General features: G+C 47.5%; 1 protein-coding gene across 1 annotated transcript; it reads left to right on the top strand.

Moving 5' to 3' along the window:
- Positions 1-12,748: 12,748 nt before the first annotated feature.
- Positions 12,749-14,173, top strand: LOC145815663 (uncharacterized). The gene is made up of 3 exons (XM_082912240.1): positions 12,749-13,259; positions 13,346-13,444; positions 13,739-14,173. Exons 1-3 carry the CDS (start codon positions 12,885-12,887, stop codon positions 14,021-14,023), a joined length of 759 nt encoding a protein of 252 aa, XP_082768366.1. The 5' UTR covers positions 12,749-12,884; the 3' UTR covers positions 14,024-14,173.
- The last annotated feature ends 949 nt before the right edge of the window (positions 14,174-15,122 follow it).

Raw genomic sequence — 15,122 nt, 5'->3', positions numbered from 1 at the left:
GGTCCAGTTTTGGAAAATGAGATAGTTTTCGAGAAAATAGTCAACCTCAGTAAAAATTTTCAAAAACTATTTTTCAAACAGCTGATGCTTAACAAGCATGAAACTTACCCTTCGAGATGCGCAACCTCGGATCGGAGGCAATGGAAAATTGCCCCTGGTTTGAAGGAGGGTGGGAGGCAACGGAAAATTGCCCCTAGTTTGAATGGCGGCTCACGGCGGCTAGTGGCAACGGAAAGTTGCCCCTTGTTTGGGATGGTGCCGCAGCAATCCGCAGACAGTCTTCATCGGTGGTGGTCGAGCTCTTGGACACAGAGATGACGAAGACGGTTACAACAAATATATGGACACAGTCACCTTGAAGAGTATTGGCCACTGGACTTTGAAGTGAAATTGAAACCATTGCATGGACTGAGACGCTTATGAAAGCGTTGGGGGCTGGACTTCATGATGAAGTTGCCTACGTATCCCATACATGGGAATCAAGCCTTACGTAGTTCCGGCTAAGGTCCACTCGGGTATTTTAACCTTCACTTTGTTTGGCTCTCACTTTTGCCAAGGCGCCCAATGCGGGTTTTCGACCTTGCGAGCTTCTTTTCATTTTCTTTTGTTCGTTTCTTTTTCTTTTCTTTTTTTTCTTTTCTTGCTTTTTTTTTTCTTTTTTTCTTTTTCAATCTTTCTTTTTGTATTTTTCTCTTTTTTTGTATTTTTCTCTTGCTCTAACTTTTGCCTGGGTCGCCCTTCCGGGTTTTCGGCCCAGCGAGCCTCTCAAAGGGTAAAAGTGTAGCAAGTCCATGCCAAATGGTTTTTTTGAAATTGAAGCCTCTCTGTGTCTAGGAGAACGGCTGTTGCACTGATTTGCAGAAGAATCCATCAGGGTTACTCTACGAGCTTCTTCCGGCGAGGTCTACTCCTTCTGATTCGGCTTTGGTGCCTCCTGCTCGAGGGCTGTTTCGAAACCGGCCACACGGGCCTCCATGGCGTTTGTCCGTTGAACTTTCTGAACATTCTGAACGGGTTCAAATTCGGAAAACAAATAGGTTGAATCTTGAGGCTGAGAGCGATCCTAGGCTGCGCAATCTCAAGAGCGATTCCACACAGGTCTTCGCAGGGCTGCGTAAAACATTTGCTTTTGAAAGTTTTTAAGAAAGCGACAAATCGCTCGCGCCGAAGACGGTGTGGAACCAATCTGGATCAGGCCAGGGTCCTTCTCAGTACTCACGCCGACAAGCATGATTTCATTCATAAAAAGGCTTAGCACGCCTCTCTTTCTCTCAAAATGATCAAAATTTTACAAAACCCGAGGAATTCCTTCCTCTTCGTTTTCATCACCGCAGTGTTCAAAAAGTTTGTTTTTTGGAAAACTTAGGTTAATGCAATGAGTTTGGCACACAGGAGAGCAGGCGAGATGTACTGTCAGCCCGATCAAATTCTCTGGCACTTATGCTGAAAGCAAGCATAACGTTTGAGATAGCAGCAGCTGTTTCATTCGGATTTGTTGGTGCAACTGGCCCCTCGGTAGAGACAGACTCAAAACAAAAACAGATAATTACAAAGCAAAACGGTGTTCGAGGCAACAACCCCAGAATCACCTGGTATTATATACAACGGGGACTGACTCGATATAACAAGACAGACCCTTAAGCAAAAAAGACTGACTCAAGACAAAGAGACAGATTCAAAACAAAAGACCGACTCGATATCCAAGCCAGGATTTACAAAACTCGGTCTCACCGATGCTCAAAAATGCGTGCCAGATGCTTCATCCAAAAATGTACCAAATGTTGCCCACAGGCGGTCCACTTTACATACTTGCAGTATCTGAGCCCTCGAAATCGAACAACTGAGTGGTGACGGGCTTGCCTGAGGTAGGTGGTAGGATAACCTTGTTGTCAATCAAATCCTGCACTTCATGACGAAGGCGGGAACATCCATCAGTACTGTGACCGGACTGTTGATGGTACGCGCAGTACAAGGTAGCATCATGAGTGGCGGGGAGATTCTTCGGGAGTGGCCGGGACTCCAAAGGCTTAAGATGCCCATTCTTTGCCAATATCAGCAATGCCCTAGACAAAGGCATGTGGAGGTCGTGAAAGACCCTGCGTCCTCGGGGCAGGTACTTTGCAGTTTGAGGATTCTTGCCAGATGCGCTGGCGAAAGGATCAGCTGGCGCTGCCTTGGCTTTTTGAACCTTTCCCGGTGCAGGGTTAGGAACTACAGGAATTGTCTGGGCATGACGGGGCCCATCCCGGTTTTCTGTCTGGCTTGAACTGCCTTTGATTGGAGCGGGGAAAGCATCATCTACAGCTTTGGTCACTATTGCAGATGTTTGTTGCTTGTTCATCCCTCTGACCTTCAGAGCCTCGACTGCCCACAGCAGTTGCTCAATAGGGTCGGCATCCACCTTTGCCTTATCTTTTCCTTTGGCCTCAGCCTGATCGAGGGTCTGGGTTGGTGCTGACATATCGTGGCTATAGCCGGAAGCCACCTCTGGCTGGCTGAGTTCTATCACAATCCGCCCCAGTAGTGGGGGCTCCTGTGGTACAAAATTCCCGGCGTACGGCGCCGCTGGCGGTGAAGCCGACATTCCATAGGCGAGGTCTGCCACAGATCTTTGGAGATCGCCTATCATCCCCATCAATTCGAAGGTGGTGGGCTCACGAGCCTGGTATAACTGGGGAGCCCAAACCGGGTGCACAACGGGCGACCTGGGCGGGTATGACATACTGACGCTGGCCTCACTCTGCGGAGTGGTTCCCTGCTCCGGTGCGGCTGTCATAACCACAATTTCTTCTGAACTTTGTGCCGCCATAAATCCCGCCTCAGCAAGGGGGAGACACTGGGTATTCTGTATCAACTCTGCAACTCTCTGAACTGAAAGAAAAACAGACAGCATTTCAGCCCAAACTGATCAATCACGGGTGTAGCCAAACAACTGTACTCTACTGCTGATCACTGTTCCCAGAAGTCACTGTTCCCGAAAGCTGAACCAATACCCGCGGATAACTGATTCTCACAACTGATACTGATACTGGTGTCCCCAGGTTTGGTACTCTAACTTGCAAACTGACATGTGCGTTCCTGTAGAGCAACACTCTAAAAGCACATAGCAAGTAAAAGAGAACAAAACACCCCTATGCTGGGGTAGGGTTTCCCTGTCCTATTTTGTCAGGAGCTAGGGTTTCACTACGCACACAGCGGTTTCAAACAACTTAGCATCGGGTAAGCAACCTGTCCTAGCTTGGAATGGTCACTATGGATCCGAATATGCACTAGGTCGAATGGTCGAAAAGGGTGCCCCGGTAAAACCGAGGTTTGTGTTCCCATGCTGTCAGAGCCCATAGCCGGTCAGCCTTATGGACATGCCTTGACAAGACAAGCCTCCGGCAAACCGTTCAGGAATGGCAGATGGCAAACACTGTGTTCCTAGGCGCACCAATGCACATGCAATGCAAAGAAACACATAAATGAGATCAAAACAGGATATCACGAGTTCGAGTCAAACTCTCTAAATTTCCCCAGCAGAGTCGCCAAAAACTGTAGCAGCGCCCGCGTGGGCCTCATGCTACAGTTCGGACTCGATTTGTGTCACGGTTCTTAATCTGAACAAAAGAGTCCAAATCTGGCAAATCGTTTTGAGAAACAGATTTTTGAAAAAGTAGTGCCAAACATGGACTGCTTTGCCAGATACAGAGTCGCCACCTAAATATTTTTAAAATGGGAAAATTTAGGAAACCCTGACTCGGTGCCGAAGGCCACATGTCCGTCATCACCGGAGTTGTCTCGGCTCGGGAGCTTGGGTACGATCGGGGAAGGTCAGCTATGAGCACCCCCTTTTGCCCGGTCCGAAGACCGGCCTCTACTAACCGTGATATCCAATTTTGAAAACGTTATGTGTTCTTATTCCAATTATTAGCCTAGAATTACTATGTTATGCGCACAGCAAACAAGTATAGACTAGATTGCCTAATTTGGAAAGAAACATTGCATATCCGTTTGTTTTGAAAATGCTTTAAATTTTGCTACTCGCAAGTAGGCTAAAACACGGATTTCAATGAGTTTTTCCAACTCAAACAATCCAACCTTCACCCACAGGCATTCAAAACAGTTTAACACATAAGCATCTAGCCACATGTTAAGCATGCTGTTATGGCAACATTCACACTCATGCGATATGCTAAAGCGGAAATACTTACATAGTACTCCATGCCAAAACAAAGAACTTGTTAGCACACATGCATGATCCAAGTCCATGTGAAGTGCCTAATGCATCGCATACAAAATGTTGCTAGAATAGGCTCGGCTATCCTAAACATGTCATGTGAAAATGCACAGTTATCACATATTCAGTTTGGAATTGAAGCATTGATGCAATTAGCGTGATGTGCCGAGCCTAATGCATGCAATACAAATGCATGGATGCACACATGCATAGCATAAGGTATGCTAAATTAGACGTGCCCTAATACTAACCATCAAAGCAGGTAAGTAAAAGGGAAGAAAGAAGTGGGGATTGGAAGACATTCACACCACCCACACACACTTATTACAGATTTGCCCTCGCTCGGAGGGACCAAATAAACATTACAAATTAATTAACTACGCAAGCTAATTAAATATTACAAATTAATTAATTAACAAATTAACTAATTAATTAAAGCAGGAAAACGCCTCGGGAAGCGTGCCACCATGCGCAAGCTGCCTCTGTTTTCCTTCCTTTCCTCCTCTGGAGGCTGTCAAAGCCTCAAGACTGCATCCTTGGACAGAGGGGATCATCACCGGCTGAATGAAACTTCCACCGGCAGTGTAGTATGGCCATCGGCACAAAATAGGGTCTGTCGGCAGAGAAAATTGTGCCGGTCGGCACATTACACTGCCGGTCGGCAAAGTATTCCTGCAGAACCTGCAACTCACAGCAACAAAGGGCAAAACAAGGCATGGCAGCATATTTCAAGGCATGTATGCATCAACCATGTCTCTTATCATTGTGATGACTCAAAGGGACATGTGCCTCGGTTCTCGGACCACCAATCACGCATTTCCATGCATGATGGCCCAAGGAACCAAGTATGCAACTTTGATTTCAAATGCATGCAAACCAATCAAACAAATTAGGCCCTATTCCTATCACCAATTCAAGGAACAAGGCATGCATGCAAAATGCAATGTAACCTAGGCATACAAGCTAGGAATGCAACATGACATGGCAATGCACTTATGCAATCATGCAAGCATACATAGGGCAATGCAAATGGATGGCAAGATGGACTTATACATGAATTAGGCAGCTCTAAAATAGGCCTAAAACAGTAGCCATTGTGCTAAAAGGTGAGGGCTAAATGGCATGCACACACACATGCACATAAGGACCAACACTTAAGCATAAATCAAACAACATTCAAGCACACTTGAAAGGAGGGATCATGGACTAATTAGCATGCAACATGAGCCCTAAAATTATGTTATAAAATGATGCCAAATCAAGTTATAAATCAAGCCAAAACATGCAAAGAGTAGTCCAAGTGTTCAAGGCAAATCAATAATGCATTGAACTACACTTATCATGACCAAACATGGCATGCATTAAACAACTAAAAACAGATTTTTAGCATGTTAAAACAAGGCCAAAAGACTCCTTAGATGGCATCTAAATGGCCCAAATACAAAGGCATACACCATGGCCAAAACATGGAGCATTGCAACACATGCTTTCAAAGCATTAAAGAGACATGCAAGGCAATCAAACAAGCATGGAAATGGGACTGAAATAGCATGTAGAATGATCCCAAATCACCAAAACAATGCAAAGATGGCATGCTACACATGCACATACTTAAGGCCAACAAGCCCAAATACAAAGGAGCTATATAATGCATGCTAAAATCAACCCAAATACTTATGGACAGACCTAGAACATGGCAAAATAAGCACATAAACTTCACAGATACAAGCCTAAAACATGCTCCAACAAAGGCTAACAACCTAGAACATGTTAAGGCACAAATAAGGCATTACATGGCAACTATGCTAAACATGCATGGAGTTCCAAAACCAACTTGAAATCATGTTATATCATGGATATATAAGCATGAAAAACAAACCAAACATGCTCAACACACACTCAAGCATATGCTTCCTTAAGAGGCCAAAATATGCCCTTTTCAAGGACAACAAGGAGAGGGGGTGGCTCTCTCCTTCTTGGGACTTCAAAGCATCATCTTCACCACTGAAATCCCTCAAGATTTCAGTGGTGAAGAGACCTCAACACCAAAATCCCGGAGCTAGCACAAAATGGCTCAAAATGAGGCCTTTTGAGGCCTAAGGGTGGTCAACACCCCTCAAACAACAAAACACTCTTAATAAACAATAAAGAGGGCTTAAAAATAGAACTTTTTTATGTTATACAATAATCACAAAAACAGTTCTAAGATAGGTATAAAATTGATGCAAAAAAGGGGGAAAAATGGACTAGTTTCTCACCCTTGATGCCTTCTTCAACAATGGTGCTCCAATGGCCTCCTTGAGCTTGAATCCAAGACCAAAACTTCAAAACACACTCTTTAGAACCTCAGCTCCTAGAGGAAGGTGAAACACTAGGTGTTTGTGTGCAATAATGAGACACAAAACACCTAGTGTGCAAAATGAGAAGGAAAGAGAGATAGGTGAGTGTATCTAACCCTAACCCTAGAAAACCAGAGCTCTCCTCTGTCTTCTCTCTCTCAAAAATGTCTAAGCCTCTCCTTTTTTGCCTTAGAGAGAGCTCTCTCTATAAGCCTCTTGTAAAGCTTACAAGACAAGCTTTGCAAGAGGGAGATCCCTCCATACACGTGTATGGAGGGGAGCAAAATCAATACAGCTGTCCTAAAATATCTGCAAAAGCAGATGAACAGCAATCGGCCGGCAAAAAATGCCATCTTGGCCAAACAAAGTGCCGACCGGCACAAAAAAGTGCTGACCGGCAACAAATAGTGCCGACCGGCAAACTAAATTGCCGGTGGCAGCAAAAACCAGCCGGTGGCATCTAGCCACTGCCGGTGATGGGTGGGGATGGTCTACAAGCCCCACCCTGCCTCTCAAAGGCAAGATGCAAGTGTTTGGTGCAAAACCAGACACTAAACGGTCGAGTTCGGGGATCCTGAGGCGGGGCGCGCGAGCCGAGACCTCCGGGAACTCCAAACGAACACAAACATGGATAATCACCGAGTGTTCAAACGGTGACGTCCAAGTCTTGAGGACGGTCAAAAATGGGGTGTCTACAGTTGCCCCTCTTTGACAGAACTCGAAAGTCATAACAATGACGGGAGTGAATGTCAAAGCCCAGAGACGACCCATTTTTGACAAGGCCGAAGACTTAGACAAACATGCAAGACAAAATAAGGTATGCGCCCGAAGGCAGGGGCAAAATGCAAGACAATGCACGGAGCCGAGCATAACTTATGATCATGCAAAGAAAGCTGTAACGAAGCAAACATGCAACAATTTTAAGCTAGCATACCAAACTACACTACAATGCAGAAAGGATGTAAGAGAATTATGGAATTCTCAATACGTCTCACTCGGGAGATACAATACCTGTGCGGCTCGTCTGGTTGCACCAGCTTCAAATGAACCGTACATACAATATCGTGCCTGAAAAGAAAACAAACTTAACAGGTACAATATGGTTAGCAACATGCATGACAATGCAAATGTGGATGCAAAACGAAATGCAATATATACAAAACAATGTATAAACAATGCAAACAAACATGCAATGTAATTGAAACAATGCGAGCTACATGCAAAGCAATTGAATCGTGATCCAATCACGAGCGGTTCGAAACCACACCTATGTCAAATAGATTGATGGAGGTAACAAGTCTGTCTACCATAGAACGGTCAACTGAACTATGAGTATTGTAGACAGACGCAAGAACAAGCATTGGGTGGAATTGACATAAGTGGGGAGACATCCCGCTGGAGAAAGGACTACGATCCTAATGCCGGATGCAAAAATTACACTACAATGTAATGGATGAATATGACACGCAAGCCAAACCAAATCTTGCCTAGGAAAGGCATGCATACATACAAGCCATGTGTAACACAGAAAAGGTGCCGCAACCCTCAACCAACATATCAACGTGGGATCGGCGCGATACACATACAGAACTGTGTTTTAACATGAAAAGTAAGGGCACATACCGGACCAAGCTCAACCTAGAAAGGCGCAAGCCAAAGGCGGAAGGTGATGCAATGAATGCATGCAATCTACAATGCAATATCTACAAATATGCAATGGAATGGATATGGATACAATGGATATGGCACGCAAGCCAAACCAAATCTTGCCTAGGAAAGGCATGTATACATACGAGCCATGTGTAACACAGAAAAGGTGCCGCAACCCTCAACCAACATATCAACGTGGAATCGGCGCGATACACATACAGAACTATGTTTTAACATGAAATGTAAGGACACATACCAGACCAAGCTCAACTTGGAAAGGCGCAAGCCATGGATGGAAGGTGATGCAATGAATGCATGCAAACTACAATGCAAATGCAAGACAATGCACTATGATGCAATGACTATGATTGCAACTTTCCCTATCTTACCAACAGGGTGATATACTAGGTTGGTTCAGTATCCAGAACTGAGGCGTAGACATGCCGCCTCAACCTATGGGGCTTCCATACAGATTTCAAGCCGAGGGTAAACCTCTGGGTATTTAAACCAGACTTTAGTCTCGGAACTCCCGAACCTTTGCGTTCTAGGCGTAAGCCGTTCGAACTCTAGTTTCCACCGTCCCAGTTGGTCTTCTAGGAACTCATCGCAAGCACAGACAGGTGGCTTTACCAGACCACCAAAAAGTCGTTCGGGCACGACAAACACCGAAGGAATTGCACCTTCAGAGGATTTAAGGTCTCCTAGACCGGAATGCAAAATGTATGCATGACAATGCATGTTTTTTTTGTTTTTTTTTTTGAAATACAAATGATGCAAGTGATGCATGTTGCATGAGATGCGCGACAACACGCGGCTTAAGATATGTACAAAGCAATAGTGTGCACACCAATGCAATAAAGGTCTTGCACCTTCCAAGGATTTAAGGTCTCCTAGACCGTACGTGTTTAAGGTCTCGCCAGACCATGCGTGTTTAAGGTCTCGCCAGACCGCTGGGGTATTTACAAGACGCGTGACAATGCGCTGAAGGTTTCGCACCTCCAAAGGATTTAAGGTCTCCTAGACCGTGCGTGTTTAAGGTCTCGCCAGACCGTGCGTGTTTAAGGTCTCGCCAGACCATGCGTGTTTAAGGTCTCGCCAGACCATGCGTGTTTAAGGTCTCGCCAGACCAGGGGTATTGCATGACGGCATGATGCGCAAAATAGCGCAATGCGTTAGGCAACGCGAGTGCACAGGACAGTGCGATGGAATGCATGCAAAATGCAATGAGATGCGCAAAACAGCGCGAACAATTTTGAAATGCACAAAACAGTGTGATGCGCAGAACAGCGCGAGGTTTGAAATGCACAAAACAGCGCAATGCGCAGAACAGCGCGAGGTTTGAAATGCACAAAACAGCGCAATGCGCAGAACAGCGCGAGGTTTGAAATGCACAAAACAGTGCAATGCGCAGAACAGCGCGAGGTTTGAAATGCACAAAACAGCGCAATGCGCAGAACAGCGCGAGGTTTGAAATGCACAAAACAGTGCAATGCGCAGAACAGTGCAAACAAAATACAATGCACAAAACAGTGCGATGCGCAAAACAGCGCGAATAAAATACAATGCACTAACAAGTGCAAGTAAGGTGCGCAAGATAGCGCGAACAAATGCAATGCACTAACAAGTGCAATTGAGGTGCGCAAGATAGCGCGAACAAATGCAATGCACTAACAAGTGCAATGCGCAAAATAGCGCGAAGGAAATGTAATGCACAAAACAGTGCGATGCCAAGTGTGACGTGCATGCCACACGGAGTGTAAATGGGCTTAAATGCGCAACAACGCACGTATTCCGGAATGCATGACAATGCATGGAATGGAAATGCAATGATGCATGAGAAATGTGCACGACAATGCAAAGGGGTGCGTGTTGCAACGCATGTAACACGTGCATAACAATGCAAATGTGCGGCGCACAACAGTGCGATGTAATGCACCGAAGTAGTGTGATGAACTTGTGCAACACACATGGGGTAACTTTTGAATTTAAAAGGATACAAAAAGGATACAAAAAGGATACACCTTGCACGAATTCGAGCGCCACGCACTGAAGCCACGGCCTGCGGTCAAAACGGAGGCCGGTTGAACATCGGAGATGCACTTTCTTGCACTTTCTTGAGCTATGAAGACCACAAACTTCTCAAATGGCCTAACCAAGGCTGTGGGAACCCCACCGGCAGTAAGGGGAGGCCACCGGCTGGCCATCGGCACAAAAACAATTCTATCGGCACAAAAAAGTGCCGGCCGGCACAAAACATTGCTGACCGGCAAACAGTTGCTGGTGCGGGGCAGTTTTGTCTTTCCACCTTGAGTGTTATAAAATAGGGCTTGAAAACCCTATTCTTCACTTTTCCACCACCGAAATCCTTTGCTCTCTCTCCCTAGAGCTTTTCCCCCTCCTTTTTCGTCCATTTCTTCGCGTTCTACGCCCGTTTCGTCGTCGGATTCGCGATCCTCTTCGCGTTTCGGACATTTTCCACCGATCACATTCTCGTTTCGGTGCCTCGTTCGGCGTTCTCGCCTTTTCAGGGTTCGTTCCCCTCACTTTCCTCTTCATTTCCGTGCCTTTTCACATTCCGGCCTTCCCGGCCATTTCCGACCCTCTCGGGAGTTGACTTTTCAGTTGACTCTTTGCATTCCGGCTCGGTTTTCCCTTTTCCGGCCATTTTCACACCATTCTCTACATGGCGGACGACATTCCACGTGGCGGGACTCCCCCGGACCACGAGATGGATCCCGGGGTCGAGCTCTTACCACTGAGCGAGCGCCCGTTCGACCCGGCGACCTACCGGCCGGCGATCCACGTTCTGCCTCCAGACGGCCTGCGTCAGTTCCGGAGCCTTGAGAGGTACGCGGCGCCTGAGCTACTACTACGCGAGCCTACCTCCCATCTTTCATTCGGCACTCCCGAGGTAACTCTTCATCTTCTGCTTTACTTTCTGCAATGTGGGATACAAAAACTGCCATAGTTAGTTGTATTCTTTAATTGCTGAAATCTGATATGCCGTAGACCGTAGTTGACTGTAAACATACATACAACTGATATCTGCTTGAGACTGACACATGCACACACACTGCACTAGCCCTGAATCACCCAAACACACGGCACACACTGTATTTCACTGTAAGCACACCGGTACCCAGTATTTGTCTGAATCTGTCAAACTTGCATACATGCCATATCTATCTTTTCAAAACTGCATTTTGAAAGTTGTCCTGCAATTGTTGTTTTCTGTTTGCAGGAGGGTTCCCATACCATTCGCGGGTATGGGAATACTGGTGCGCGGGAGTGGTATGACGAGCTCCCTGATGCGGTCCAGCGCATCGTGGACCGAGCGGGCTTCGGCACCTTCTGTCGAGGGCTCTCTAGGCTCTCCACATGCAGACCTCTCCTTGCCGCTCTGGCGGAGAGATGGTGGGACACCACCGATTCGTTCCACTTTTCTGCTGCGGGGGATATGACGATGACCCCTTATGACTTCTCGATGCTCACAGGCATCGGGGTAGGGGGTGATCCGATCCCCTTCGACACCGACATGACGATGACCCCTTATGACTTCTCGATGCTCACAGGCATCGGGGTAGGGGGTGATCCGATCCCCTTCGACACCGACATGGATGAGTGGACCGCCGCTCAGGTCCATCTACTGGGGGAGGCGCCACCGCTAGCTCGTCCAGGCTTCGTCCGATATTCCTGGTTCGAGGCACAGTTCAGGGTCCAGCCCGCATTGGGGGAGGAGGTGCAGATGACCGAGGAGGACGTGGAGAGGTATGCCCGCGGCTTCCTCATGTTCCTGTTCGGGACTACTATCTTCGCCGATCGGGCGAACACCGTGCCTCTCTGCCTTCTCAGCGCACTGGTGGACGTCCGAGACATCTTGCACTACGACTGGGGCGGCGCTGCTCTGGCCACCCTGTACGGCTATATGAGCTCGGCTTCTCGCGGCAGCGGCCAGCTGCTCGGAGGTTACTGGCGGGCTTGGGAGGTACATTTCTTCTCCACTTTTTTCATTTCTATCTCGTACTTTCTGTACTCAGTACACTGCACACACTGTGGTCTGGTCTATACTTGCTGTATACTGTACACACGGCACACACATACATTCTGCTTTACACTGACTGTACACTGTTCACACTGTACACTGCACACAATACACTGCATAACACACGGCTCTGCCATTTCTGCTTTATTCTGTATATTCTGCTTTATCTGATAGTCATACTGACATCTGTTTTGCAGCTGTGGGTTTACGCCTACTTTCCTAGGCTTGCACCTGTACCAGTTGCGGAGCCTCCTCCGGCTGTCCCGTTCTCGATTCGCTTTGACGGGAGATGCACCCGGCGACCACGGGAGACATTCGGCTTCTTCCGCCGATATTTCGACACCATCACCCCGGCTGAGGTATGCTTTACTTTCAGTTCATTTAGCTTCGCTTTCCCACTGCATGTTTCAATAACAGTAAATAACAAACTGTCTGTTACTTTCAGATCACATGGCGGCCATGGGCTTCCTTGTCATCGGCGATGCGGGGTCGGTTCCCTGGTGCTGAGGAGACCTCGCGTTTCCGGATCTTGCTAGAGGGCCCGGTCTGTCGGGCTTGGTACCTGGGGGAGCGTTTTCTACGCCAGACCCGCGGGTTACCTGAGCAGATAGTCCCGGCTCACCCTCCTGCAGAGATGAGGGAGACCGAGGGGCTGACCCCTGAGCAGCTGGATGATTACTCCATCGGCTGGGAGGAGGTCGGCTTCCGAGGCACCGGCGACTATCAGGAGTACGTGCGGACGTACCTGATGCGACCTTTGAGCGGCCGTCGAGCAGAGGGGGCCAGGCCTGTAGCATCGGCGGCTGGGGCCGGAGCAGGAGTAGGGGCCGGATCTTCGAGGAGGGCCCGAGTCCGTGGCAGGGGCGGAGTGCGGGGTGGACGAGGAGCTGGGTGGCCTGCCCTACCCGCTGTGCTGACTTTCCAGGGGCAGGGTGGGGCGACCTATCAGATCCCCTTCGCCCCTCCACCGGCTGGGCATGAGTTCACTGACATCCCCGACCTTCCGCCGGTATGTATCACTGCACTTTGTACAGTTATTTCATTTCAGTTTACTTGATATTCCACAGAATACTAATGCATCTGATACCTTTGCAGGCTTCTTCTGAGTACACCCGTCAGTCGTTGGCGATGAATGCCTCGATGATGGGGATGCTCCAGCGGACATTTGACCTCCTGGCTGTCTACAGCATACCGGTATGTCCTTCTGACACTGGCCTCAAACCATTCATACACTGATTCACATAATCTGATGCACGGCACAACACCCGACATACTGATCTCGCAGCATCTGATACACTGCATACACTACATTCTGCACTGTACTCTGTACTGATAAACTGCTCACGGCATTCATACACTGTATTCACACACTGCATTCTGCACTGATAAACTGCTCACGGCATTCATACACTGTATTCAACATTGCATTCTGCACTGATAAACTATCTACAGTATACTGATGCATTTCACTTTTGTGCACTTTTTCAGCCTCCTTTCCAGATTCCCATGGCAGGAGGTGCTCCAGCTAGACCTGCTGTCCCTGCTCGGGGGAGAGACGAGGAGGGCAGGATATTTCCCCGCACTAGGGGTGGGCGTACTCACGTCGGGAGCAGCTCGCGAGCTCCAGCCCCGGACGATGATGACGACGAGGAGTCAGAGGCGGAGGCAGGGTCATCGGAGGAGGAGACCGGAGACGGTTCTAGCTCTGGCTCTGACGACGTTGCTGATGATGCTCCTGGACCCTCGTCCAGGAAGAGGACCAGGACCGACTGACAGCCCTTGGGGTGCTTGACATAGATGCAGATTTTTGCTACCTTTTCTTTCTTTCCTTGTACTTTTCTTTTTGGTTGGTAGATAGATTACCTTGTACTGCCGCAGGCAGATTTCGTTTCCAAAGCTTGTACATTTGAAAAGATAGTGAAATGAAACAGCCTTTTTATCTGAAAAAGTGTTTACATTTACACATTTCATGCGTTGCATCGCATCTCATCATGTTACACCTCAATGTAAATGAAATTGATTAGCTGTCTGAAAATTGAACACTTGCACTGCAATAATCAGATAACTTAAACAGCCAACAACAAAATAACCCAAGCAACCCACTGCCAGATTCCGGATACACGACCCTTACACTGTTGGGGATTAATCTGTATTCAGCCCATAACACAGCATTCGATTCATTCTGCACACAGCAATTTCTGAACAAATAGCCCAATTTGACAGGACGGACCTCAAAGATGGAACCGGTTGGTGTCGAAATGCGTTCAAATGTAGAGAATGGCACAACATTCTGAGCATAAGCGATTTTTGAAATCGAATGAGGGTTTTTCAAACCGGGATATCGAGCCTACCACTGAACACAGCAGGGAGGACTCAAACAAAGAGGTACACGACCTAAACACCACGAGACACGCTCGGGAGAGACTCAAAACAAAAGACGAGACCGTCAAATCAAAGAAACACGACACACAGACGCGTGAACGAAGATGGGAGACCTCAGACCACGAGGAGCCAGTTTCTCTGGGTATTGTTTCCCACCCTTTCTGATTTGTGATTCTCACATCACTCGGCTCTCAAGCTCGGATTTTCTCTCAAAACCCTTTTCCTCACTTTTCTCTCAACTTACACCTCTCTATTCTTCATTCTCTCATTTTTCATCCCTCCCCGGGGTGATTGATGGATAAATAGCAAGGTGTGGGTTCACGCCCGATGCCGTTAGCTCACAGCTATTCTTCCGGCAGGCAGAGTGCTCTTCTGGCAAGTACGTCGATGGCGGGGGAAAGACAGAACGCCTGGCTCAACTGTGCCCCTAGTTCATCATTTTAACCATTTTTTGTTTTGGCCTTCTACTAAAACGGTTTTGATCAAAACG

The sequence above is a fragment of the Camellia sinensis genome, unplaced genomic scaffold (assembly GCF_055761805.1).
Source record: "Camellia sinensis isolate YWXY unplaced genomic scaffold, ASM5576180v1 Unanchor224, whole genome shotgun sequence".
In the NCBI taxonomy this organism is placed as follows: Eukaryota; Viridiplantae; Streptophyta; class Magnoliopsida; order Ericales; family Theaceae; genus Camellia; species Camellia sinensis.
Note: the sequence above shows the minus strand (reverse complement) of the source record. Positions and strands in the feature narration are given on the sequence as shown.